General features: G+C 29.7%; 1 protein-coding gene across 1 annotated transcript in view; it reads left to right on the top strand.

Annotated features, from left to right (window-relative positions):
* igsf21a (immunoglobin superfamily, member 21a) overlaps positions 1-25,981 on the top strand; it is a 747,424-nt gene that overhangs the window by 427,819 nt on the left and 293,624 nt on the right. The window contains exon 4 of the mRNA XM_030134531.1: positions 14,292-14,410. Within this exon, the coding sequence (XP_029990391.1) occupies positions 14,292-14,410 (119 nt within the window). The remainder of the gene's footprint in view (positions 1-14,291; positions 14,411-25,981) is intronic.

The raw sequence follows: 25,981 nt of genomic DNA, 5'->3' as shown, positions 1-25,981 counted from the left end.
GTTGATCTGGCCCTGGACTAAGTGGAACACTTTTTTTCATTGCCTCAAAACTGGACGGTAATTGGATAAATGCCACGATGTTGTCCCGCCCCTGGACGCTCAGTGTCTCTGGGGGTGAATGGAGCAGTGGGCGGAGCTCGGCTTGGGCTGGACGCTGGATCTGGATCAACATAAACACCGGGACATGACGGGAGAACCAGGTCTGGCTGTGATCACACACTAACAAGGTCAGTCTGTGGCCCGGTTCCACTCCGCCGGTCCCCGATCAGATCCGGCCTGTTGACGTCCCCCAGCCCCGCCCACCATAGCATGGTGACAGATGGACCGGAGTTTGGATCTACACACAGGATGAGAGCGAGTCGCAAGAAAACGTCATCTTTAGTCCTGTGTAAAAGTCTCTGGTCCACGTCCAAGTAAATATAAATCAAAATGAAGGCCTTTCTATTTTGTTCAAATCTGTGTTCCACCACTAAACTCAGCTCCGCCCCCCATTTTATCAACTCTGCTGTTTCTAGAACCCATGGATTCCACGGGTAAATGCACTAGTTTCAGTATCTGCCTAAAAATCACATTACAGTTTATCACACCAAAAAAACATCCCAACAACCAAGGCTGAGCTGTTGATAATGAATGAATGAATGAATGAATGAATGTTTATTTCAGTTAAATACAAAATACAAAACATATACATATTAAAAAAAACAACAAAATAAAACACCTACATATTAAAAAAACAAACAAACAAACAAAATTAACACATTTTGTAACTGAAAAAGGAAGAAGCTGAAGCCGGAGGCTTATTTCTGCGTCTCCTATTTCCATCCTTAGTCCATGTCCACACCTTGAGTTGCAGCAGATAAATACTTAAACTTAAATTATACTACATTCAGTGCAATAAGTTATTTTGTAATCATATTACTTTCATAGCCCTTCATAATTTGACCAATTAAATTCTTTTTGAAACTCAACAGTGAGCTACACAATTTCACTTCATCCTTCAGTTCGTTCCATAGCTTGACACCAATAACTGAAACACTGTGATATTTAACGTTTGTTCTTACTTTACATTTTTCAAACACAAACGTCCCTCTTAAATTATAATGTCCTTCTCTTAACTTAAAAATTTTCTGAATACAAAAAGGAAGGTCTTTACTTTTAACACGAAACATAAATTCCATTGTTTTTAAATATACAATGTCAAGAAATTTTAGTAAACCAGATTCTACAAAAAGTGGATTACTTGATTGGAGATAACGAGCTTTGTTTATGACTCTAATAGCTTTTTTTTGGAGTTTAATTATCGGGTCTAAATTAGTCTTATACACATTGCCCCATATTTCCACACAGTATGACATATATGGCATTACAAGTGAACAATACAACATATGCATTATGTATTATGAAAAAGCACAGAATTAAAGTTCGAGTAATTTTGGCTACAGCCTTTTTTTTTTTTTTTTTTTTTTTTTTTTTATACAAACAATCAGTAAATTTATCGTAAGAAAAAATGTGAGAAATCTGACATTTTTGAAAGGTTTTAAAATGAAATCTTAGCACTACTAATGTGAGTAAAATTTGGTTACAAGGAGCAATTTCCCTGAAATCAAGATTTCAAGACTAACTGAGCCTGTAGTAGAAAATAGGAGACAGAAAGAGCTCACATCCTCTGTCACATCACTCCATTTTTGCGAACAGATTCTCCATGGACTAGCACCTCTGAAATTCCAAACATCAAAGATTTTAGAGCGTATTGAAAAATTCATTCCACTACTCTTAATATTTAACAGAAGTTTCAGTTTTAGGAGTACAACCCTTCCTCTTTTCCTGCTCATAATTCTGACGGACGGATCTTGCTGTCAGACACTTCAGAATCCGCAGTCCTCTAAGAAACGCTGTGGCTGGAGCTGTCTTTATGGCCCCCTCACCCGTCCTCCAGTAATACTCCCATGCCCTGAATTATCTTATCTCCAGGCTCTTTTCTGTGCACGCTTTTCGGTTTTGAGTCCATGAATGTAGCAGTCAGGACTGTGGATAACAGAGCTACAGCTTAGTTTGTAAAAACAAAACAATAGGCTACATCAGCATTTACTATTATGTAGCCAGCCAAGACAAAGACAATTACCTTCCCCCCACTGCCACAGAGAGATTCACTGTGCTATTCTCATCATTTTGCACTGTAGCGAAAAAACAACATACAGTACTTGTCTTATGCTCATCCCTCGAGGAAGCGCTCGTGGGGACAGCCCTTTATATCTTGAGGTGCTCGCTCTTCATATATGCTCAGCTTTGTCAAACATTTGTCGGTGTTAAATATTTTACTTTATACTTTCAAGTTCATAACCTGAGGTTCATATGTGATTTTTTTTTTCCAGACACTCTCCTGTGATTAGGCTAGGAATGGGTATATTTTGTTCTCATTAGTAAAAAAAATTGAATAAGTAACATAAGAAACAAACATGCATGCCCTGTATATCATTATAATGTGCTGTAGCGTGCATTATCAAAGCTATAAGCCCCAAGAGGATGTGGTTTTACAGCGATATTACACCACTGTTCAACACAATGTGAAGGGGAATTTTTGTTCAGATCTTTAATATCAAGTTTGAAAATAGTCTCGTCAATCAGGGGTCTCAAACATGCGGCCCAGGGGCCAAATGTGGCCCACCAAAGGTTCCAATCCAGCCCATGGGATGAATTTATAAAGTTAAAAAAAAAACCAACTAATTTTAGTTCAGGTTCCACATACAGACCGATATGATCTACAGTAAAATAATAGCATAATAAGCTACAAAAAATAATAACTCCATATTACACTAAATAATGACAACTTCAAAATTCTGTCTTTGTTTTAGTGCAAAAAATAGCATTAAATTATGAAAATATTTACATTTACAATCTATCCTGTAACAATAAAATGTGACTAACCTGAACAAATATGAACAACCTGAAATGTCTAAAGAAAATTAAGCACAATTTTAACAATTTTCTGCCTGTTCCTAAGTGTTTAGTGGGGACAGCCCTTTATATCTTGAGGTGCTCGCTCTTCATATATGCTCAGCTTTGTCAAACATTTGTCGGTGTTAAATATTTTACTTTATACTTTCAAGTTCATAACCTGAGGTTCATATGTGATTTTTTTTTTCCAGACACTCTCCTGTGATTAGGCTAGGAATGGGTATATTTTGCTCTCATTAGTAAAAAAAATTGAATAAGTAACATAAGAAACAAACATGCATGCCCTGTATATCATTATAATGTGCTGTAGCGTGCATTATCAAAGCTATAAGCCCCAAGAGGATGTGGTTTTACAGCGATATTACACCACTGTTCAACACAATGTGAAGGGGAATTTTTGTTCAGATCTTAAATATCAAGTTTGAAAATAGTCTCGTCAATCAGGGGTCTCAAACATGCGGCCCAGGAGCCAAATGTGGCCCACCAAAGATTCCAATCCGGCCCGTGGGATGAATTTATAAAGTTAAAAAAAAAAAACAACTAATTTTAGTTCAGGTTCCACATACAGACCGATATGATCTACAGTAAAATAATAGCATAATAAGCTACAAAAAATAATAACTCCATATAACACTAAATAATGACAACTTCAAAATTCTGTCTTTGTTTTTGTGCAAAAAATAACACTAAATTATGGAAATATTTACATTTACGAACTATCCTGTAACAATTAAATGTGACTAACCTTAACAAATATGAACAACCTGAAATGTCTAAAGAAAATTAAGCACAATTTTAACAATTTTCTGCCTGTTCCTAAGTGTTTAGTGGGGACAGCCCTTTATATCTTGAGGTGCTCGCTCTTCATATATGCTCAGCTTTGTCAAACATTTGTCGGTGTTAAATATTTTACTTTATACTTTCAAGTTCATAACCTGAGGTTCATATGTGATTTTTTTTTTCCAGACACTCTCCTGTGATTAGGCTAGGAATGGGTATATTTTGTTCTCATTAGTAAAAAAAATTGAATAAGTAACATAAGAAACAAACATGCATGCCCTGTATATCATTATAATGTGCTGTAGCGTGCATTATCAAAGCTATAAGCCCCAAGAGGATGTGGTTTTACAGCGATATTACACCACTGTTCAACACAATGTGAAGGGGAATTTTTGTTCAGATCTTTAATATCAGGTTTGAAAATAGTCTTGTCAATCAGGGGTCTCAAACATGCGGCCCAGGGGCCAAATGTGGCCCACCAAAGGTTCCAATCCAGCCCATGGGATGAATTTATAAAGTTAAAAAAACAAACAACTAATTTTAGTTCATGTTCCACATACAGACCGATATGATCTACAGTAAAATAATAGCATAATAAGCTACAAAAAATAATAACTCCATATTACACTAAATAATGACAACTTCAAAATTCTGTCTTTGTTTTTGTGCAAAAAATAACATTAAATTATGAAAATATTTACATTTACAATCTATCCTGTAACAATTAAATGTGACTAACCTGAACAAATATGAACAACCTGAAATGTCTAAAGAAAATTAAGCACAATTTTAACAATTTTCTGCCTGTTCCTAAGTGTTTAGTGGGGACAGCCCTTTATATCTTGAGGTGCTCGCTCTTCATATATGCTCAGCTTTGTCAAACATTTGTCGGTGTTAAATATTTTACTTTATACTTTCAAGTTCATAACCTGAGGTTCATATGTGATTTTTTTTTTCCAGACACTCTCCTGTGATTAGGCTAGGAATGGGTATATTTTGTTCTCATTAGTAAAAAAAATTGAATAAGTAACATAAGAAACAAACATGCATGCCCTGTATATCATTATAATGTGCTGTAGCGTGCATTATCAAAGCTATAAGCCCCAAGAGGATGTGGTTTTACAGCGATATTACACCACTGTTCAACACAATGTGAAGGGGAATTTTTTTTCAGATCTTTAATATCAGGTTTGAAAATAGTGCACGATGATATCATCTCCTCAATCACGGGTCTCAAACATGTCGGGCCAAATGCGGCCCACCAAAAGTTCCAATCCGGCCTGTGGGATGAATTTGTAAAGTGCAAAAATTCCGCAGTCAAGGCTGTTGAACTCATTTTACTTCAGGTTCCACATACAGAGCAATATGATCTCAAGGATAATAATACACTGTAAAAAAAAAAAATCGGTAATTTAACAGATTTTTTACCGTTTATTTTATAGATTTTTCCTGTATTTTTAAGATACAGGAAAATATCAATGAAATGACAAAAACAGACTGTGATTTTACACATCAAATGTAAAATAACACGACAAAACTGTAATTGTGAATAACCATAAAATTTCCATTTTTTAAAAGATTTTTTTTCTTTTTTCACAGAAAAATACAGTTAAAATACATTTGCAAATGTATCATAATTTCACAAATATTTATTTTCTATTTTTGAGATTAAACTGTTAATTTAAAGTTTAAAACTGTAAAAAAAATATATATATATATTAAAACTAGATAACATTACTGACAATTAACCATTAAAGAAGTATTTGTTTTGTCAGTTTAACAAGACTTGTTTGTTAATTGACAAATATCTTGTGTAATTACTCGAGGTTTCACAACAAAAATGTTGAGTAAATGTATTTTTGTGAATGTATAACATGTTTAAGCACTGATAAACTGTCTAAATACAGTTTTCATCAGTGGATTGGACAACTTAGTCTCATTGAAAATTATTTCTATATTTATTTATAGGTAATTTGATTGTTGTAACACAAGTAAATATTCTTTATTAAACATTAAAAAGTAAAAAAAACAAACAAACAAAAAAAATTATGTAAAGTTAGGGCAAAAAACTGTATTTTAATTATGGGAAATTACCATATTTTTGATGAGATGGTTATTTTCCGTTATTTAACAGTATTTTTTCGGTGCCCCAGCTGCCGGAATATTACTGTTTTTTTTGTTTTGTTTTGTTTTGTTTTTACAGTGTACTGTGTGCAGTGATTAATGGACAAACCAAAAAATAAACCATTCATTTATTTATTCATTCAAAACAAAGTAAAAGTTGTAATGTAATACTTTAGTGGTATTACCACCCTGTGGTCCACTGACCATTATTTACATGTCCAGTATGAGCACTCTTAGACCTCATGGGAAAAAAAAAAAAAATGCGTGTTAAAAAATTAAATTAAAATTAAATTAAAATTATGAGTGGAGGTTATAGTGTATGATGCAGAGCAAAATAGATCGGAAAAAAAAAAAAGTTTTAAAGATGACTTCTCTCCAAAAGAGTGATCTCTCCTGCACACACACACACACACACACACACACACACACACACACACACACACACACACACACACTAGCTGAACTCATTAAAGCGTGGCTGCTGCGAGCGTTCTGCCCTGTTCCAACACAGGTCCCATCTGAAACACCCAGGTGGCAAGGACAATTGTTCCTGTTTTGTGGGAATAAATCACGGGGGCTAAATGTGACTAGCGGTGTCTCACTTTGATTATCACTGTTGACATATTAGCCCAGTGCAGAATACAGAGTGTGCTCCCTGGAAATGGTCATCCGCTATCACTGACTGAATAATTGTTGGCTGTTGTTTCGCTGCCAAAAAGTCTTAGTGAGGGTAAAAGTTGCTACAAATTTGAGAAAATGATACTTTTCGCCGTATTTTTAAGTGCTTTGGCTGCTTTGGTCTACAAGTATGAGTTTGCATGTAGATTCGATGCACTGTCGTACATTCAATTCTTAATGCGATTAAAATCTGAATGATAAATTCTGAATTATGAAATTATATATTGAAGAAATGTGGTGAACACAAAAATCAGACTGGAAAAATCATAAAACATAAGTCACACTGTAAAAAAAAAAAAAAAAAAACGGTAACGTTCTGGCAGCAGGGGTGCCAAAAAAAAATATTGGAAAATGACGGAAAATAGCCTTCTCAGAAAAATAATTAAAAATAATTTTCCATAATTAAAATACAGTTTTTTGCCGTAACTTTACATGACATTTTGCTTTTTTTTTGGAGACTTTTTGATGTTTAATAAAGAATATTTACATGTATTAAAACAATCAAATTACCTATAAATGTATATATAAATAATTTTCAATGAGACTAAATTGTACAATCCATTGATAAAATCTATATTTTGACAGTTTATCAGTGCTTATACATGTTATACATTCACAAAAATACATTTATTCAACATTTTTGTTGTGTAACCTCCTCTAATTACACAAGATATTTGTCAATTAACAAACAAGTCTGGTTAAACTTACAGAACAAATACTTCTTTAATGGTTAATTGTCAGTAACTGTATCTCGTTTTATTCTTATTCTTATTTTTTTTTTTTTTTTTTACAGTATTAAACTTTAAATTAACAGTTTCATCTCATAAATAGAAAATGAATATTTGTGGAATTACAATACATTTGCAAATGTATTTTAACTGTATTTTTCTGTGAAAAAAGAAAACATTTCTTTTAAAAAATTGAATTTTTTTGGTTATTCACAGTTACAGTTTTTTCATGTTATTTTACATTTGACATGTAAAATCACAGTCTATTTTTGTCATTTCATTGATATTTTCCTGTATCTTAAAAATACAGGAAAAATCTGTAAAATAAACAGTGAAAATTCTGTTTAATTAAAGATTTTTCTTTTTTTTTTTTTTTTTTTACAGTGTACCGTGTTTGATTTGAGTATGAATTAAAGTACACACATTCATTATACAACCAAAGAAGGTGTTAAAATATTCTGGAGCCTTTTATAAATCAAATATTTGGTCTCCGGTCTGCCTTTTCCTGATGAGCAGAAGGTAACAAGTGTCTTCTGACACTTCATTAAGTTAGAACAGCCCTTGAGTATCTGAATAATCACCATCATTGCCCGAAGTTGTGGAGCAAAATACATTTTGTATTGTGAATAAGTTAAGTGTCTGATGATTGACCTGAATTAGGCTTGAAATTATTCAGTCACTTGTGAATTTATGCCTATGAATGTTAATGTTTTCTTGCAATGCACTAATGCACTACACAGTTGTGGGACTTGAATTAAATAACTTAGGTTTCAATTTGTAGGACTTACTTGAATACAAGTGGTTTTAAGGCTTGACTTGACTCAGACTTGCGGCAAATGATAAGACATCCTTCTCAGAAAAATAGCGAAAGGTCATTGATTATTGAAAAAATGATGCAGTTTGAATCAATAATTATAAAGCAGCTTCCAATCAAAATAAGAGACAGAGAAGGAATGAAGAATACAGTTGTCTATTATTAATAAACTAGTCTATCATTAATACTAACAGTATTTATTGACACTAAAAACATTTTAATAGATGGAATACATTTACATTGTTTGATGCAAAAGTATGACAGCAGTGGTAGAAGTAGATCACTGCTATGACTAAAAGTAAAAGTCTACAGGAGATGTTTAAGCCCAGGCGAAGTCACGACAATTTAAGGGGAAAATTAAGTGTAGAATAAACTTAAAAAGTCAGTTTATCTCTGTTAGAGAGATACACTTGTGGAATGTTGTGGAAATGTTCAACCGATAACCCACACACAAAGAGGAGGAGAGAAAGTTAGAGTTAAAATAAATAAATGCATTTATTGAGAAGTCAACCTCAGAGAAACTCTGTAAGTGAAGTCTGATTAACCATGAAAATATTAAAGATTATATAGACCAAAAATCCAACCCCCCCAATGGTGACACCCAAATGACAACCCCATATTTAAATCATACCACTCCATACCAGTCCTTCCGGTTCCTTACCTTGTTTAAATAATATCTAGCATGCAGGCGCCATCACATATCCAAACATTTAGGTGTTTAGGTTTTAACTCAAGGTAAGAACTCCGTTCCCGAGTCGGGGGTGTTACAGAGTGGTAAACATCACACATAAGCATATGCATGAAGAATGACTCAGCATTAAAAGAAGATGTACTAACAGTATAAAATATTAAAAGTATAAAATATAACAAGTAAATTTTTCCACCACAGGAACAACCTGGACCAAAACTTTAAAATGTCTTCTTCATGGAGCTACATGAATCCCTCTCTTGTTGAAATTGAAAAAAAAACAAAAACAAAAACATTTTTTGTTTTTTTTATTCTCTTACTATTATTGTTTTTTCTCCTCCACACATTGTACAGGTATCTACATCGACATGTAACTCAAAGCATTGGCCTGTTTTTCTGTTTGTTTGTTGAAAAAACAATAAAAGTTTAAGTAAAAAAAAAAAAGTCTTCTTCAATTTGTAGTAATAATAATAATAATAATAATAATAATAATAATAATAATAATAATAATAATAATGATAATAATAATTAATTTTATTTGTATAGTGCTTTTCATGGAACTCAAAGACACTTACATACAGCAGATAAAAACAGAAACCAAACAAAGAGAGCTCAAAATGGTGGAAAGACTGGATAATGCGAATATAATGAAATAACAAATTCAATTTTTTTTCTATAGCGCCAAATCATAACAAAAGTTGTCTCATGACACATAGAGGTTTTTTGTTTTTTGTAAATTTTGAAAATGAAATATGTATAATGTACCCAAGTAATGTTGGTTTGTGCATTTTTTTGTTTTGTTAAATATGTGTAGAAAATTTCAATAAAAACTTAAGTGAAAAAAAAAAAGTGAAATTACTGTATTCTGAAACGTACATCAATAAAAGTGGAATCCAGACGAAGTATAATCATTCAAATAGTATGCAATGAATATAATGAAGTAACAAATTTGAATTTTATTTCTATAGCGCCAAATCATAACAAAAGTTATCTCATGACACATAGAGGTTGTTTTGTTTTTTGTTTTTTTTTTTATTTTGAAAATGAAATATGTATAATGTACCCGAGTAATGTTGGTTTGTGCATTTTTTTTGTTTTGTGTAGAAAAATATGTGTAGAAAATTTCAATAAAAACTTAAGTAAAAAAAAAAAAAAAAAAAGTGAAATTACTGTATTCTGAAACGTACATCAATAAAAGTGGAATCCAGACTAAGTATAATCATTCAAATGTCATGTAATGAATATAATGAAATAACAAATTCAAATTTTATTTCTATAGCGCCAAATCATAACAAAAGTTATCTCATGACACATAGAGGTTGTTTTTTTTTTTGTTTTTTTTTTTGATTTTGAAAATGAAATATGTATAATGTACCCGAGTAATGTTGGTTTGTGCATTTTTTTTACATCAATAAAAGTGGGATTCAGACGAAGTATAATCATTCAAATGTCATGTAAGGGTGAAAAGTCAGTGTTCATTGTGCAGGAAAATGGGCCCCGAGTAAAAAAAAGTTCATTTTTTTTCCACCACTGTCAGTGAATGTTTTAGTCAGTACAGTTCAGTTTTTTAAAGCTTTTATATTTGTTTGTGTAAAGAAACTCACAGAAACATCGACCTTTGTTTTCACTCGGGAGCCATTTGGATCTATAGGTCTGTATTTAATTTTCCCAGCTCCACTTGTCATCGTTGTTTATTTTCGAGGCTTATAATCGATGCCTCCACTTTTCCTGTACGCATTTGCATGAATTGACTTGTTACTTGCTTGACCTGAACGATGACTTTACTTGTCTTGGAAACTTTTTTTTTTTTTTTCATTTTTTTATCATTTACTAATTAAAAATTAGCCTTTAAAATAATTCTAATTTTCTCTGGATTTATTTGTTTACCTTTATTTAATCAGGAAGTCCCATTGAGATTAGAAATCTTGGTAACACTTTACTTGAAGGTCTAGTTTATAATGCATTAAGCGCACATTCATAAGACATTATAATGCATTTATAATGCATTATAAAAGTCATTACAACAGTTTATGATCATGTACAACAAGTTATACCAAGGTTGTTAAAGTATTATAAGTGTAGGAATAATGTATTATAAATTCAGCTTTCATAATGTTTTATACATCCATACCAAAGCAGTGGGAAGGAATTTATTTTTTTAGGTGGAGAACTTTTGTTAAGTTTTGTAACTGGTCCCTATAGCCATCTGTTTTAGGGATTTCATATTTATTAAAAAAAAAAAAAAAGTATGTGTTTGAATTAACCCTCCGGTATCTGGGTGCGCCTTTGAGGCATACTTTACACTTCGTTTTAAAAAACTTCATATTATTTTTCACAATTTAAATAAGGTTAGAATTCAAAAGTTGCTCATTTTTGCATGATCTTTAAAATTCTGGCCACCAACTAAAATGTGCACATTGTAAACAAAAGAAAATTACAAGACTAGCATCTGTCTCCCAAGTGTGCCTAAAACGCACTATTTCTTCCATTTGATATGTATGATTAGTGCTGACCTTGATTTACAAAAATAAAATCAAATTAGAGCAGAAAAATAAATCAATATATAATAATTAATAGTTTGATTTATAGGTGTGCATTTTACGCACACTTGTAGACAGATGCTAGTATTTTTGAACATTTGACCTAGCGCCAAAAATAACCATGCAAATTAACCAATGTTGGAGTTAATCATTGACATATGCCAGGATGAAAAAATCAAATAATATGTGATCCACTTTTTATGTAGTATATAGACAATTTTTTTTGTTTTGTTTTTTGCATCCAAAAAAATGGTTTGTTTACATTACAAACACGGCATTTAAAGGGTTAAAAAATGTGACAGTTATTAAGTATTTGGTATTTTTATTCATGGCTCAGGTTGATGAAATAGAAAAAAAGTGTAAAAGAATTAAAAACAAACTGTATGAAATTTTTTTTGACATTATTCCACAAGTGTGCGGAAAAGGCACACTTGGTGCTTAGTAAGGGCCTTGGTGGACGGGATACCGCAGGGTTAACAAAGATTTAGAGTTGCCACATTATTTTTTTATTTATGTACAAAGCAACATGTAACACTTCTATTTACTGTCTCTGTTCTTTTAATGTTTTGTTTTTGCAAAATAAAGAGTTATTAAGAACACTTTGAAGTATAATTTTTGACTTACGGTTTACTTACAGCCAGAAGATACTGCTCGTAAGTCATCATTTTTGTGTTATATCATACAATTGATAATGTGTTATGTAACTGAGGACTTGAGGTTCTTCCTACAAACACTGTTGTCACTTTGGTATGGATGTATAAAACATTATGAAAGCTGAATTTATAATACATTATGCCTAAACTTATAATACTGTATTAGCCTTGGTATAAGTTATTGTACATGATCATAAACTGTTGTAATGACTTTTATAATGCGTTATAAATGCATTATAATGTCTTATGAATGTGTGCTTAATGCATTATAAACTAGACCTTCAAGTAAAGTGTTACCGAAATGTTTTTTGCATGATAGACCTGGCCAAGGTAGCAGCCATAAAACAAAAAAAAAAAAAAAAAAAAAAAAATTAAAAAAAAATAGTCAAAACTATATAAAACACATATAAGATACACAATGAACTATAAATAAAATAGAATCACAATTATTCAACCATAATGCCCTCTTAAATAAAACTGACATTCTTCCTTCACAGCATTCTCCAGGATACTTTTAAAAACACAGATGAATTTTTGTAGATTTGGTCAGATTTGTTTTGCACGAATCCAAAGTGACTGGATAGCTTTTTTTTTTCAAGTTTAATGACATTCATTTTGTCTCCTGTTAATGTAATTATGCTTTTTTTTATTTTGTTCAGACATGGTAACGTAAAAACAAAACAAAAAAAACAACTATACATTGTCAGCACAAAATAAAAAAAAGCAAAGTATATCTTGTCTTATATATTGTCTTTAACCCTTTCATGCATGAATTATTAGAACCTTAATCAAGATTTTTTTTTTCCTGAGTGTTTTTATTCCTCTTTAGACATGAAAAAAAAAAAAACAATGTGATTGAATTTTTTTTTTTTTTTTAAATCAAACTGTTTTTCATGGAGTTACAAAAATGTCCACTCAGCTACACCATGAATTTTATTCTTGAAGCAAAGAAACATGTATTTAAAACCCAATATCATAAATTGATATAAAAACAGTGAAAGGAAACCATGTTTATTGCAGCTAATCTGATGTTTTCTCACATTTTCACATATTCTAATACTAGTCATTATTCACTTTATGGAGATAATATGCAAAAAAATAAATATTAACAATTGATTTCCACTCAAGAACCAATCAAGAACAGCAAAGTTACAATAATGGTATGAATTACAGTTTATGAGATGGTGCATAAGTGTCCACTGTGTTGGCTGATATGGAACTAAAACAACTAAACCCATGAATATACAAGAGAACAGCTGTAGAGGAACTGTCCACTGTAGTGACCACTATGCATGAAAGGGTTAAGTGGAAGGAACCTCTGCCACCCACCTGTGTGGAATGGGTGCATGATTTACTTTTCTTTTTAAAGTTGGAAAAGATGAAGTTTTCTGTTCGTGGACAAATTCATTTGTTTTATCAACAATAGAATCCTTTTTGTCTCTACTGTCTTAAAGAGTGTCCTGCTGCCTCCTTTGTCCTTTTGATGGAGAAATTTGTTATTAGTAGGGATGGAAATCTATAAGAATTTATCGATTCTGCCCTTACTTTTTGGCCTACTGTGCCTTTAATATTAAAGGTAGAAATTTCTGACAAGCGCCATCGTGTAGCTCAGTCAGTTCCGCATCGGGAGTATGCCACCGGATTTCATGTAGCTTTAATACTTAAGGAGCTAGATCCAGAAGAAAACCGCCATTACGAGAAATGTGATTTTCGTGAATAACTACTGAACTAATAAGGACATAATTCTGAATCCAGTTGCTAATGGTATGTTTTCATGGTCAAGGAATCTTAAAATATAGGTCAAATAAATATGGGACTAATATTTATGGTGGAAATCACAATATGGGGGAATTGTGCAAATCTCATGCAATTTGACTCAGGGATTTACAATGGGGTGTTCTATCAAATGGCAAAGACTGATCCGGATCTTTCAAAAAGTTCTGGACAGATTTGGATGAAAATTTCAGGAAATATTGATACTGGCACAAGGAACAAGTGATTAAATTTTGGTGGTGATCCGGGGGGGGGGGGCACTGATTTGCCTTGGCGGAGGTCTGCGCTCTCAGAGTGCTTTTCTAGTTTAAAATAATTATAAAAGAAGATTTGTTATGCAGAATTTGTACAATATATTATCTTTCTTATTTATTTATTTGGTATATGCCTACTGAGTAACCCTGAATGAACTTGCTTTATGGAAACTTCACACAAACTAAAACCCTACTTGCTGTTTGCTCATGTGTGACTTCCTCCCTCCTCTGATATAATGCAATAACACTGCTTCAGATGAACAGATGTGTAATAACCTGCATAATATTTCTTTTAATTTTGCAGGCTCCCAGAAGTACGGATCTCAGACAACGGGCCTTATGAATGCCATGTTGGTATTTACGACCGGGCAACGAGGGAGAAGGTTGTCCTGGCTTCAGGGAATGTTTTTCTTACTGTTATGTGTGAGTACCATCACCTTCTATCTACATTTTAAAGCCAAGAAAACATCAGACCAGGGATGTGGTGGGACATGGTGGAATTGTTCAAAGTGGGCTGGTTGGACAGTATACCAAAGACTGAAAATACTGGATGCGGTTCAGGCCCGTAGGCAGGACACAAAACCCTCATGATCTTTCATAAAAGTGTTTGGTTTCAAGTTTGATGCAAGTTGCCAGAGGGGAGATGCTTTAAACCTGATAGTACAATGCAGCGACTTTTGGCGAACAATAAAGAAGTTTACCCAATAGTGCTAGAAGGTTCAGACAACACAATATAAGCCCGATTGTACACTGTAAAAAAAAAAAAAAAAGTAAAAAAACAATATTATTCCGGCAGCAGGGGTGCCGAAAAAACATTGTTACATAACGGAAAATAACCATCTCATAAAGATATGGTAATTTTCTGTAATTAAAATACAGTTTTTGCCCTAACTTTACATGAGATTTTGCATATTTTTTTGGACTTTTTAATGTTTAATAAAGAATATTTACATGTATCTAACCAATCAAATTACCTATAAATATATATATATATATATATATATATATATATATATATATATATATATATATATATATATATATATATATAATTTTCAATGAGACTAAGTTGAAAAATTGTTTAAATTGTGCTTAATTTTCTTTAGACATTTCACATTTCTCATATTTGTTCAGGTTATTCGCATTTTATTGTTACAGGATCATTTGTAAATGTAAATATTTTCATCATTTAATGTTATTTTTTGCACTAAAGCAAAGACAAAAATTTGAAGTTGTCATTATTTAGTGTAATATGGAGTCATTATTTTTTGTAGGTTATTATGCTACACTATTAAAAAAAAAAAAAAAAAAAAAAAGGTATTTTTCCAGCAAATAATACTGTAAATAACGGAAAATAACCATCTCATAAAAATACAGCAATTTTCCATAATTAAAATACAGTTTTTTTGCCCTAACTTTACATGAGATTTTGCTTTTTTTTTTTTTTTTTTACTTTTTAATGTTTAATAAAGAATATTTACATGTATTAAAACATTCAAATTACCTATAAATATATGTATAAATAATTTTCAATGAGACTCAGTTGTACAATCCACTAATAAAAACTGTATTTGGACAGTTTATCAGTGCTTATACATGTTATACATTCACAAAAATACATTTATTTAACATTTTTCTTGCGAAACCTCCTGTAATTACACATATTTGTCAATTAACAAACAAGTCTTGTTGAACTTGCATAACAAATACTTCTTTAAAGGTTAATTGTCAGTAATTTTATCTCGTTTTATTATTATTTTCTTTTTACAGTATTAAATTTTAAATGAACAGTTTAATCTCATAAATAGAAAAAAACATATTTGTGAGATTATGATACATTTGCATATGTATTTTAACTATATTTTTCTGTGAAAAAAAAAAACAAAATCTTTTAAAAAATGGAAATTTTATGGTTATTCACAGTTACAGTTTTTTCATGTTATTTTACATTTGACATGTAAAATCACAGTCTATTTTTTTCATTTCATTGATATTTTCCTGTATCTTAAAAATACAGGAAAAATCTGTAAAATAAACAGTGAAAATTCTGTTAAATTACTTTCTTTTTTTTTTTTTTTTTTTACAGTGTAGGGTATCGGCCATTCCACAGTGTTCTCTGGGTTTCAGATGTGACGCTCAGTGTGTCATAATGGAACGACCAGCGCTGCGTCTGAAAATCCTCACAATGCCCTCACATAATGTGTTCTGTGGGTTTTCAGGCCGGGTTGTCTGTTCCATGACACTGGGCAGGAGCACACAGTGTTCTGCTCTGCACTAGTGTAAATGTGGAGAAGTGATTGAATACCACCTCAAGTTCACTTTGAAGGACTGACAATCCATATTGTTCAGCTTGTGTGACTCAAGAACACTTTAAGAGTTTTCCAAACCACAACACTGGAAAAAATCCAAATCTTACCAAGTGTATTTTTCTCATTTCTTGTCAAAATATCTCATCACACTTAAAATAAGATATAATCACTTAAAGAGTAGGGGTGTTAGAAAATATCAGTTCTGCAATATTTCACGATATTTCATTTCATGATACTGCACCAATATTAAAATATAGGCATTTATTCAAATCCAAATATGGCAGAGGTTCATTTTTGTTTTTTGTTTTTCTATTTTAGTTTATATTTTATTTCTCATTATTTAACACTGTTTCATTAAATAATGGTTATTTGAAGCATCCTAAAAGCACTTTTACTGAGAGAGGCAGATGTTAGATCCTTTGTTGGGACAAAAATAATGTTATGGTGTTAGTTCTGAACTAATAGAAAATGAACATTTGAGCAGGATCATAAACTGTAATGTCTGTAAAATATAATTTAAGTTTTAACACAGGAACATTTTGTGATATAACATTAGCTCCTGTTCTGATCAAATAAAAATATGTTTAGTATTTGTTTATATGTCCGGTGTAATTCAGTTCTTCAAGGAAATAATCATTTTAAAAAAAGAAACAAAAAATTGCCTTTTTACCAGTATCATGATATATCATATCGTGATCCTAGTATTTTATATTGTGTATATTGTAATGTATCACAAGATTCTTGCCAATACACACTCCTACTAAAGAGTAACTTATTTTTAGACAATAGATCTTGAAAGTCTTACTTCAAGAAATCTTACCAAGATAATTTTCACTTGTTTCATTGGCAGATTTCTTGCTTGAATTAAGCAAAAGAAAAAAAAAAACCTTGCATTTAGCAAAAAACCTTGAATTAAGCCAAAAAAAAAAAAAAATCTTGAATTAAGCACAAAAAAAATTGAATTAAGCAAAGAAAAAACCTTTGAATTAAGCAGAAAAAAAAAAAAAAAAAAAAAAAAAAAAAAAAAAATCTTGAATGAAGCAAAACAATAAAACATTTGAATTAGGCAAAAAATATTGAATTAAGCGCAAAAAAAAATCTTGAATTAAGAAAAAAACCTTGAATTAAGTTAAAAAAAAAAAAAAAAAAAAAACTTGAATTAAGCAAAAAAAAAACAACAACAACAACTTGAATTAAGCAAACAAAACATCTTGAATTGAGAAAAAAAAAAAAAATCTTGAATTAAGCAAAAAAAAAAAATAAAAAAAACAACAACAACCTTGAATTAAGCAAAAAAAAAACAAAAAAAACTTGAATTAAGCAAAACAAAAAAAAACTTGAATTAAGCAAAAAAACAAAAAACAAAACTTGAATTAAGCAAAAAAAAATCTTGAATTAAGTAAAAAAAAAAAACTTGAATTAAGCAAAAAAAACAAAAAACAAACTTAAATTAAGCAAACAAAACATCTTGAATTAAGCAAAACAAATATTGAATTAAGCAAAAAAATATATATATTGAATTAAGCAAAAAAAAAAGTGAAATAAGCAAAAAAAAAACATCTTGAATTAAGTAAAAAAACAAAAAAAACTTCAACTAAGCAAGAAAAAAAGTCTTTAAATTAAGAAAAAAATCTTGAACGAAGCAAAAAAAAAAAATCATGAATTAAGCAAAAAAAAAAAAAAAAAAAAAAAAAAAAAAAATATATATATATATATATATATATATATATATATATATATATATATATATATATATATATATATATATATATATATATTGAATTAAGCAAAAAAAAAAAAAAAAATGAATTAAGCAAAAAAAATAAAAAATCTTCCAGTGGAACAAGTGAAAATGATCTTGGTAAAATTTCTTGAAATCATATTTTCCAGCTCTGTTGTTTAAAAATCTGTTCTTATATCTCACTGAAAAGTTCCTCTTTAGGTGATTCTGTCTTATTTTCAGTGCGATGACATATGTTGACTAGAAATGAGAAAAACACACTTTTTTTTGCAGTTTTTTGCAGTGAAGACAGTCTGAATTGTTTGCATCGATTTGGCCTCCGTTGTTTGTTTACCTTCTTGTTCCAGAAACTGGCTGCATCCACAGTGCTGCCATTATCCTCATACAATACAAGTGATGATGGGAGCACCAAATACCCTAATTATCATTATCAGCACAATAATGAATTGACGAAAATGAAAAACAACTACAGTATGTAACAACCATTATAGGCAATACAAGATGAAGCTACACTTTAAAACTATATTTCAGGTTTTGGGGGACAGTGTGGGGTGGGATTTGACTTTAAATTGTGTGTTTTTATGATGAAATAACTGAGCAGGTAAACCATTACTGTTTGGATGAAGAACCATGTATTAAACAGATTTTTAGGAGAGACTGGGATGTTTTCTTTGTTTCCACGGTGAATATAAACTCATCTGTATTCCACTTTGTCTCTCATGTTTGTGATTTTGAAACAGGACTCAATAGATTAAAAATTATTTGATTTCTTTACACCTCCGATCAGTTGAAAACATCTATTTGTGCAGCGTTCAAAACAAAAACAGAAACAACACTAAATTAAATGTGGATATTACCAAAGAGAAAGAGCTGATTTTTCAGATTAATACAACGCTGCCTTTTTTATTTCTTCTTTTTTTTTTTTTTTTTTTTAACTAAGAACTGAATATTCCTAATCCTGTGGGTGTGCGGTCAAAAATCAATGCAACAGGAAATTTAAGAGCTTTTGGCACGAGCAGCAAATGTTCAACACTGGTAGAGATTTGTCAGATATATCAAGGCTCTCTAGTTTTGTAGGCGAATACAGAAGACAATTTTTTTTTTTTTTTTTCTACCTTAATTCTGCCTGTCTATTTACACTGAAAAAAAAAAAAAAAAAAAAAAAAAAAAAAAAAATCTATAATTTAACAGAATTTTCACTGTTTATTCTACAGATTTTCCTGTATTTTTAAGATACAGGAAATAATATCAATATCAATGAAATGACAATGAAATGACAAAAATAGACTGTGATTTTACATGTCAAATGTAACTAACATGAAAAAACTGTAATGATAACCATAAAATTTCTATTTTTTAAAAGAAATATTTCCGTTTTTCACAGAAAAATACAGTTAAAATACATTTATAAATGCATCGTAATTTCACAAAAAATCCATTTCTATTTATGAGATTAAATTAATTTAAAGTTTCATACTGTAAAAAAAAAACAAAAAACAAACTAATAAAACGAGATAAAATTACTGACGATTAACAATTAAATAAGTATTTGTTCTGTAAGTTTAACAAGACTTGTTTGTTAATTGACAAATATCTTGTGTAATTACAGGAGGTTTCACAACAAAAATGTTGAATAAATGTATTTTTGTGAATGTATAACATGTATAAGCACTGATAAACTGTCCAAATACAGTTTTTATCAGTGGATTGTTCAACTTATGATGACTGACAGACAGCAGGAATGTTTTCGCTCAAGTCATTTATTTGAGGTCAACAGTGGAATTGTATTTGGCCAAACTGTGACATCCAATAAATGTCATATTAAATGGGTCATATTTTACTAAACACACTTTTATTACACTGTAAAAAAAAAAAAAAAAAAAAATCTCTAATTTAACCGAATTTTCACCGTTTATTTTCCAGATTTTTCCTGTATTTTTAAGATACAGGAAAATATCAATGAAATGACAAAAATAGACTGTGATTTTACACGTCAACTGGAAAATAACATGAAAAAACTGTAACTGTGAATAACCATAAAATTTCCATTTTTTAAAAGAAATGTTGTCTTTTTTCACAGAAAAATACAGTTAAAATACATTTACAAATGTATCGTAATTTCACAAAAAATTCATCTCTATTTGAGATTAAATTGTTAATTTAAAGTTTAATACTGTAAAAAAAAATAAATAAATAAAACAAGATAAAATTACTGACAATTAACTGTAAAAGAAGTATTTGTTCTGTAAGTTTAACCAGACTTGTTTGTTAATTGACAAATATCTTGTGTAATTACAGGAGGTTTCACAACAAAAATGTTGAATAAGTGTATTTTTGTGAATGTATAACATGTATAAGCACTGATAAACTGTCCAAATACAGTTTTTATCAGTGGATTGTTCAACTTATGATGACTGACAGACAGCAGGAATGTTTTCGCTCAAGTCATTTATTTGAGGTGAACAGTGGAATTGTATTTGGCCAAACTGTGACATCCAATAAATGTCATATTAAAGGGGTCATATTTTACTAAACACACTTTTATTACGCTGTAAAAAAAAAAAAAAAAAAAAAAAATCTGTAATTTAACCGAATTTTCACTGTTTATTTGACAGATTTTTTCCTGTATTTTTACAGGAAAATATCAAATAAAAGACAAAAATAGACTGTGATTTTACACGTCAACTGTAAAATAACATGAAAAAACTGTAACTGTGAATAACCATAAAATTTGCATTTTTTAAAAGAAAGTTTTTCTTTTTTCACAGAAAAAAAAACAGTTAAAATACATTTACAAATGCTTCGTAATTTCACCAAAAATTTATTTCTATTTATGAGATTAAATTGTTAATTTAAAGTTTAATACTGTAAAAAAAAAAAAAAATAAATAAAACGAGATAAAATTACTGACAATTAACCATGAAAGAAGAATTTGTTCTGTAAGTTTAACAAGACTTTTTTGTTAATTGACAAATATCTTGTGTAATTACAGGAGGTTTCACAACAAAAATGTTGAATAAATGTATTTTTGTGAATGTATAACATGTATAAGCACTGATAAACTGTCCAAATACAGTTTTTATCAGTGGATTGGACAACTAAATCTCATTGAAAATTATTTAGATAGATAGATAGATAGATAGATAGATAGATAGATAGATAGATAGATAGATAGATAGATAGATAGATAGATAGATAGATAGATAGATAGATAGATAGATAGATAATTTGATTATTTTAAAACATGAAAATATTCTTTTTTAAACATTAAAAAGTCAAAAAAAAATGTGAATGTATAACATGTGTAAACACTGATAAACTGTCCGAATACAGTTTTTATCAGTGGATTGTACAACTGAGTCTCATTGAAAATTTTATATATATATTTATTGGTAATTTGATTGTTTTAATACATGTAAATATTCTTTATTAAACATTAAAAAGTCAAAAAAAATATGCAAAATATCATGCAAAGTTACGGCAAAAAACTGTATTTTAATTATGGAAAATTACCGTATATTTATGAGATGGTTATTTTCCGTTATTTTACAGTGGTTTTTTTAGCACCCCTGCTGCTGGAATTTTTTTTTTTTTTTTTTTTTTTTTTACAGTGTATCTATCTATTTATTTATTTATCTGTCTGTCCGTCCGTCTGTCTGTCTGGTTTTTCCATCAGTGTACTCTTCATACTTCAAACACACTGAAATGGGTCATTATTACCATTATTCACTGAGTTACCATGAAATTTTCTCCAATCACCGTCGGAGCGTCTCTGCCTTTAGCTCGGTCTGGGCTGTAATTATCGCGTTTATGTCCTTTTCTAACGACAGATGCTTTTCTTTGCCTCTGATGTATCAATTCCAGCAGAAACAGACTCGTCGTCTCCATGTGGTCCTCTGGCTAATTAACAATAGCCAAGATTTTCTGGTGAGAGACGCTGTGTGACAGTCAAGGTTCTAATAGTTTTGGATTTTTCATTCTAGTTTAGTTTTATTTAGTTTAGACTTTTTTTTTCTCTAATTCAGGACATTTTTTATGTGTTTTACAGTGTTCTGAGCTAATAAGAAGTGTTGTTCTCTTTATATAGCACAGTTATGGTGTGTTTGACACTTTTTATTAGTTTTTTCATTGAATGAATATTTCTATTGAGTTGCATATTCAGTTGCTCCTTTGTTTCGTGAGTCTCTGTAATGGCGTGTTTAAACAGAGGTGGTAAAAATATAATACAAGAGTGAAGTGATCATTTCTGATTCCTTAGATATTTGCTAGGGTTAGAGGTTCAATGATGAATACTTCCTGTGTTTGTTGGGTTTTTTTTGTTTGTTTGTTTGTTTTTTTTGCTTAATTCAAGATTTTTTTGGCTGAATTCAAGATTTTTTTGCTTTTTATTATTATTATTATTATTATTATTATTATTATTATTATTATTATTATTATTATTATTATTATTAGGCAATTACAAGGCAATTCAAGGTGCTTCACACAGGACATTGAAATAAAAGAAACGAAAAACATTTAAAACATTATAAAAGAAACATATAAAAGGTGATTAAAAACAGCAAGTAAGAAAACAACACATAAAATCAAAAAATAAATAAATAAATAAATAAATAAAATAGAATAGAATAAAATAAAAATAAAAACACACACATATTAAAGTAAAAGTTGCAGTGCAGAGTTTCAATTATTATTATTATTATTATTATTATTATTTGCTTAATTCAAGATGTTTTGCTTAATTCAAGATTTTTTGGCTGAATTCAAGATTTTTTTTTGCTTAATTAAATTTTTTCTGCATTATTATTATTATTATTATTATTATTATTATTATTATTATTATTATTATTATTATTATTATTATTTGCTTAATTCAAGATTTTTGGCTTAATTCAATGAGGTTTTTTGCTTGATTCAATTTTTTTTGTTGTTTTTGCTGCTTAATTCAAGATGTCTTTTGCTTAATTCAAGATTTTTTGGCTGAATTCAAGATTTTTTTTGCTTTATTCAGTTTTTTTGCTTTATTATTATTATTATTATTATTATTATTATTATTATTATTATTATTATTATTAGCTTAATTCAAAATTTTTGACTTAATTCAATGATTTTTTGCTTGATTAATGCTGCTAATATGATGTTTTCTCACATTTGAACATACTATAATATTAGTTAGTACTCACTCAGATAACATGCAAATAAAAAAAAGAAGAAAAAAAAACTCTGTAAATTACAGTCTAATAACAATAAGCAATTGATTTAGATAAAAGATCAGGAAAGTTACAGTAACGGTATGAATGTCAGTGTATGGGATGAAGCATAAGCGTCCACTGTGTTGGCTGATATGGAGCTAAAACAACAAACACCATGAATATACAAGAGAACATCTGGAGAAGAACTGTCCACTGGAGTGACCACTATGCATGAAAGGGTTCATACCACCCTCATGCCTCATTCGACGTACCCCTCCTTCCTCGACGTCAGTAACACATTATCAATGGGGGAGGATTTCCTCAGTTAACCGTCTCTTGTTTCAGCATTTAGGTGAGAAGAATTGAATGATGCGGTTGTGGGAAAGTTGGAGCACCCTAACCCAACTGGGTCTTAAATCACCACTCCACTAGAGAAGAAGAATGGCCTGTGGCGTTGTGGCTAATTGCCGTCTAAACTGAAACAGAATTATTCATAACCTATTAGTGTGTCAAGTTCAGTAGGAAGTAAAGAAAGAAGTAGAGAGGAGAAAGAAAGAAAATGAGAGGGAAAAAAGTTAATTAATAGGAAGCAGTACACGGAGAGTATTTAAATTTTTTAAAGGGCTTCATAAATAAGAATTATCATTTTAATGAATCCCCTGCCAAGAAATTCAATCATCCAGTTATACAATAAAAGGCTAAACCTTGAACTCTTAGTACCTCCACAACTGTCCTTCACTGTCTGGAAAGTTTGGAAGTCCTCACTTTTCTTGCACGGCATGAGCATATGTTGACTTTATTAAGCCTGAAGGCATGAAGGACTTCAGACTGGAATTAGTGTCATAGTAGTAATATGATGACAAATTTAGATAGGAATTAAGCAAAAAAAAGTCTTGAATTAAGCAAAAAAAAAAAAAAAAAAAAACTCTGCCAAGTGGAACTAGTGATAATTATCTCAGTGAGATTTCTTGAAATAAGATTTTCCAGATCTATTGTCTGAAAATAAGTCCTTATATCTCACTGAAAAGTTACTCTTTAAGTGATTATGTCTTATTTTAAGTGTGATGACATATTTTGACTAGACATTTTCTTTTCTTACACAGCATGAGCATGTGTCGACTTTATGAAGCCTGAAGGCATGAAGGACCTCAGACTGGAATACTGTCATAGTAGTAATATGATGACAAATTTAGATAGGAATTAAGCAAAAAAAAAAAAAAAAATCTTGAATTAAGTAAAAAAAAATCTTGAATTAAGCAAAAAAAAAAAAAAAAAAAATTCTTGAATTAAGCAAAAAAAAAAAAAAAAAAAAAGTTAAATAAAGCTAACAACAAACCTGGAATTAAGGGGGAAAAAAAACTTGAATTAAGCAAAAAAGAAACAAAAAAAAAAAGAAAAAAACTTGAGTTAAGCGAAAAAAAAAAAAAAAATCCTGAATAAAGCAAACAATAAACCTTGAATTAAAAAAAAGGAAAAAATCTTGAAATAAGTAAAAAAAATTTTTTTTAAAAAATCTTGAATTAAGCAAAAAAAATCTTGAGCTAAGCAAAAACATATTGAATTAAACAAAAAAAATCTTGAATTAAGCAAAAAAAAAAACTTGAATTAAACAAATAAAATTTTTGAATTAAGAAAAAAATCTTGAATAAAGCAAACAATAAACCTTGAATTAAGGGAAAAAAAAATCTTGAATTAAGAAAAAAAATCTTGAATTAAGCAAAAAACAACTCTTGAATTAAGCAAAAAACAAACAAAAAAAAATCATGAATTAAGAAAAAAAAAAAAAAAAAAAATCTTGAATAAAGTAAACAACAAACCTGGAATTAAGGAAAAAAAAATCTTGAATTAAGAAAAAAAAAAAAAAAACTCTGCCAATGAAACAAGTGATAAGATTTCTTGAAAAATTATTTTCTAGATCTTTTGTCTGAAAATCAGTCCTTATATCTCACTGAAAAGTTACTCTTTAGGTGATTATGTCTTATTTTAAGTGTGATGAAATATTTTGACTAGACATTTTCTTTTCTTACACAGCATGAGCATGTGTCGACTTTATGAAGCCTGAAGGCATGAAGGACCTCAGACTGGAATTACTGTCATAGTAGTAATATGATGACAAATTTAGATAGGAATTAAGCAAAAAAAAAAAATCTTGAATTAAGTAAAAAAAAAAATCTTGAATTAAGCAAAAAAAAAAAAAAAATCTTGAATTAAGCAAAAAAAAAAAAAAAAAAAAAAAAGTTAAAAAAGCTAAAAACAAACCTGGAATTAAGGGGGAAAAAAAACTTGAATTAAGCAAAAAAGAAACAAAAAAAAAAGAAAAAAACTTGAGTTAAGCGGAAAAAAAAAAAAATCCTGAATAAAGCAAACAATAAACCTTGAATTACGGAAAAAAAAAGGAAAAAATCTTGAAATAAGTAAAAAAAAAATTTTTTTTTAAATCTTGAATTAAGCAAAAAAAATCTTGAGCTAAGCAAAAACATATTGAATTAAACAAAAAAAATCTTGAATTAAGCAAAAAAAAAACTTGAATTAAACAAATAAAATTTTTGAATTAAGAAAAAAATCTTGAATAAAGCAAACAATAAACCTTGAATTAAGGGAAAAAAAATCTTGAATTAAGAAAAAAAATCTTGAATTAAGCAAAAAACAACTCTTGAATTAAGCAAAAAACAAACAAAAAAAAAATCATGAATTAAGCAAAAAAAAAAAAAAAAAATCTTGAATAAAGCAAACAACAAACCTGGAATTAAGGAAA

Source organism: Sphaeramia orbicularis, chromosome 5 (genome assembly GCF_902148855.1).
Source record: "Sphaeramia orbicularis chromosome 5, fSphaOr1.1, whole genome shotgun sequence".
Lineage (NCBI taxonomy): Eukaryota > Metazoa > Chordata > Actinopteri > Kurtiformes > Apogonidae > Sphaeramia > Sphaeramia orbicularis.
Note: the sequence above shows the minus strand (reverse complement) of the source record. Positions and strands in the feature narration are given on the sequence as shown.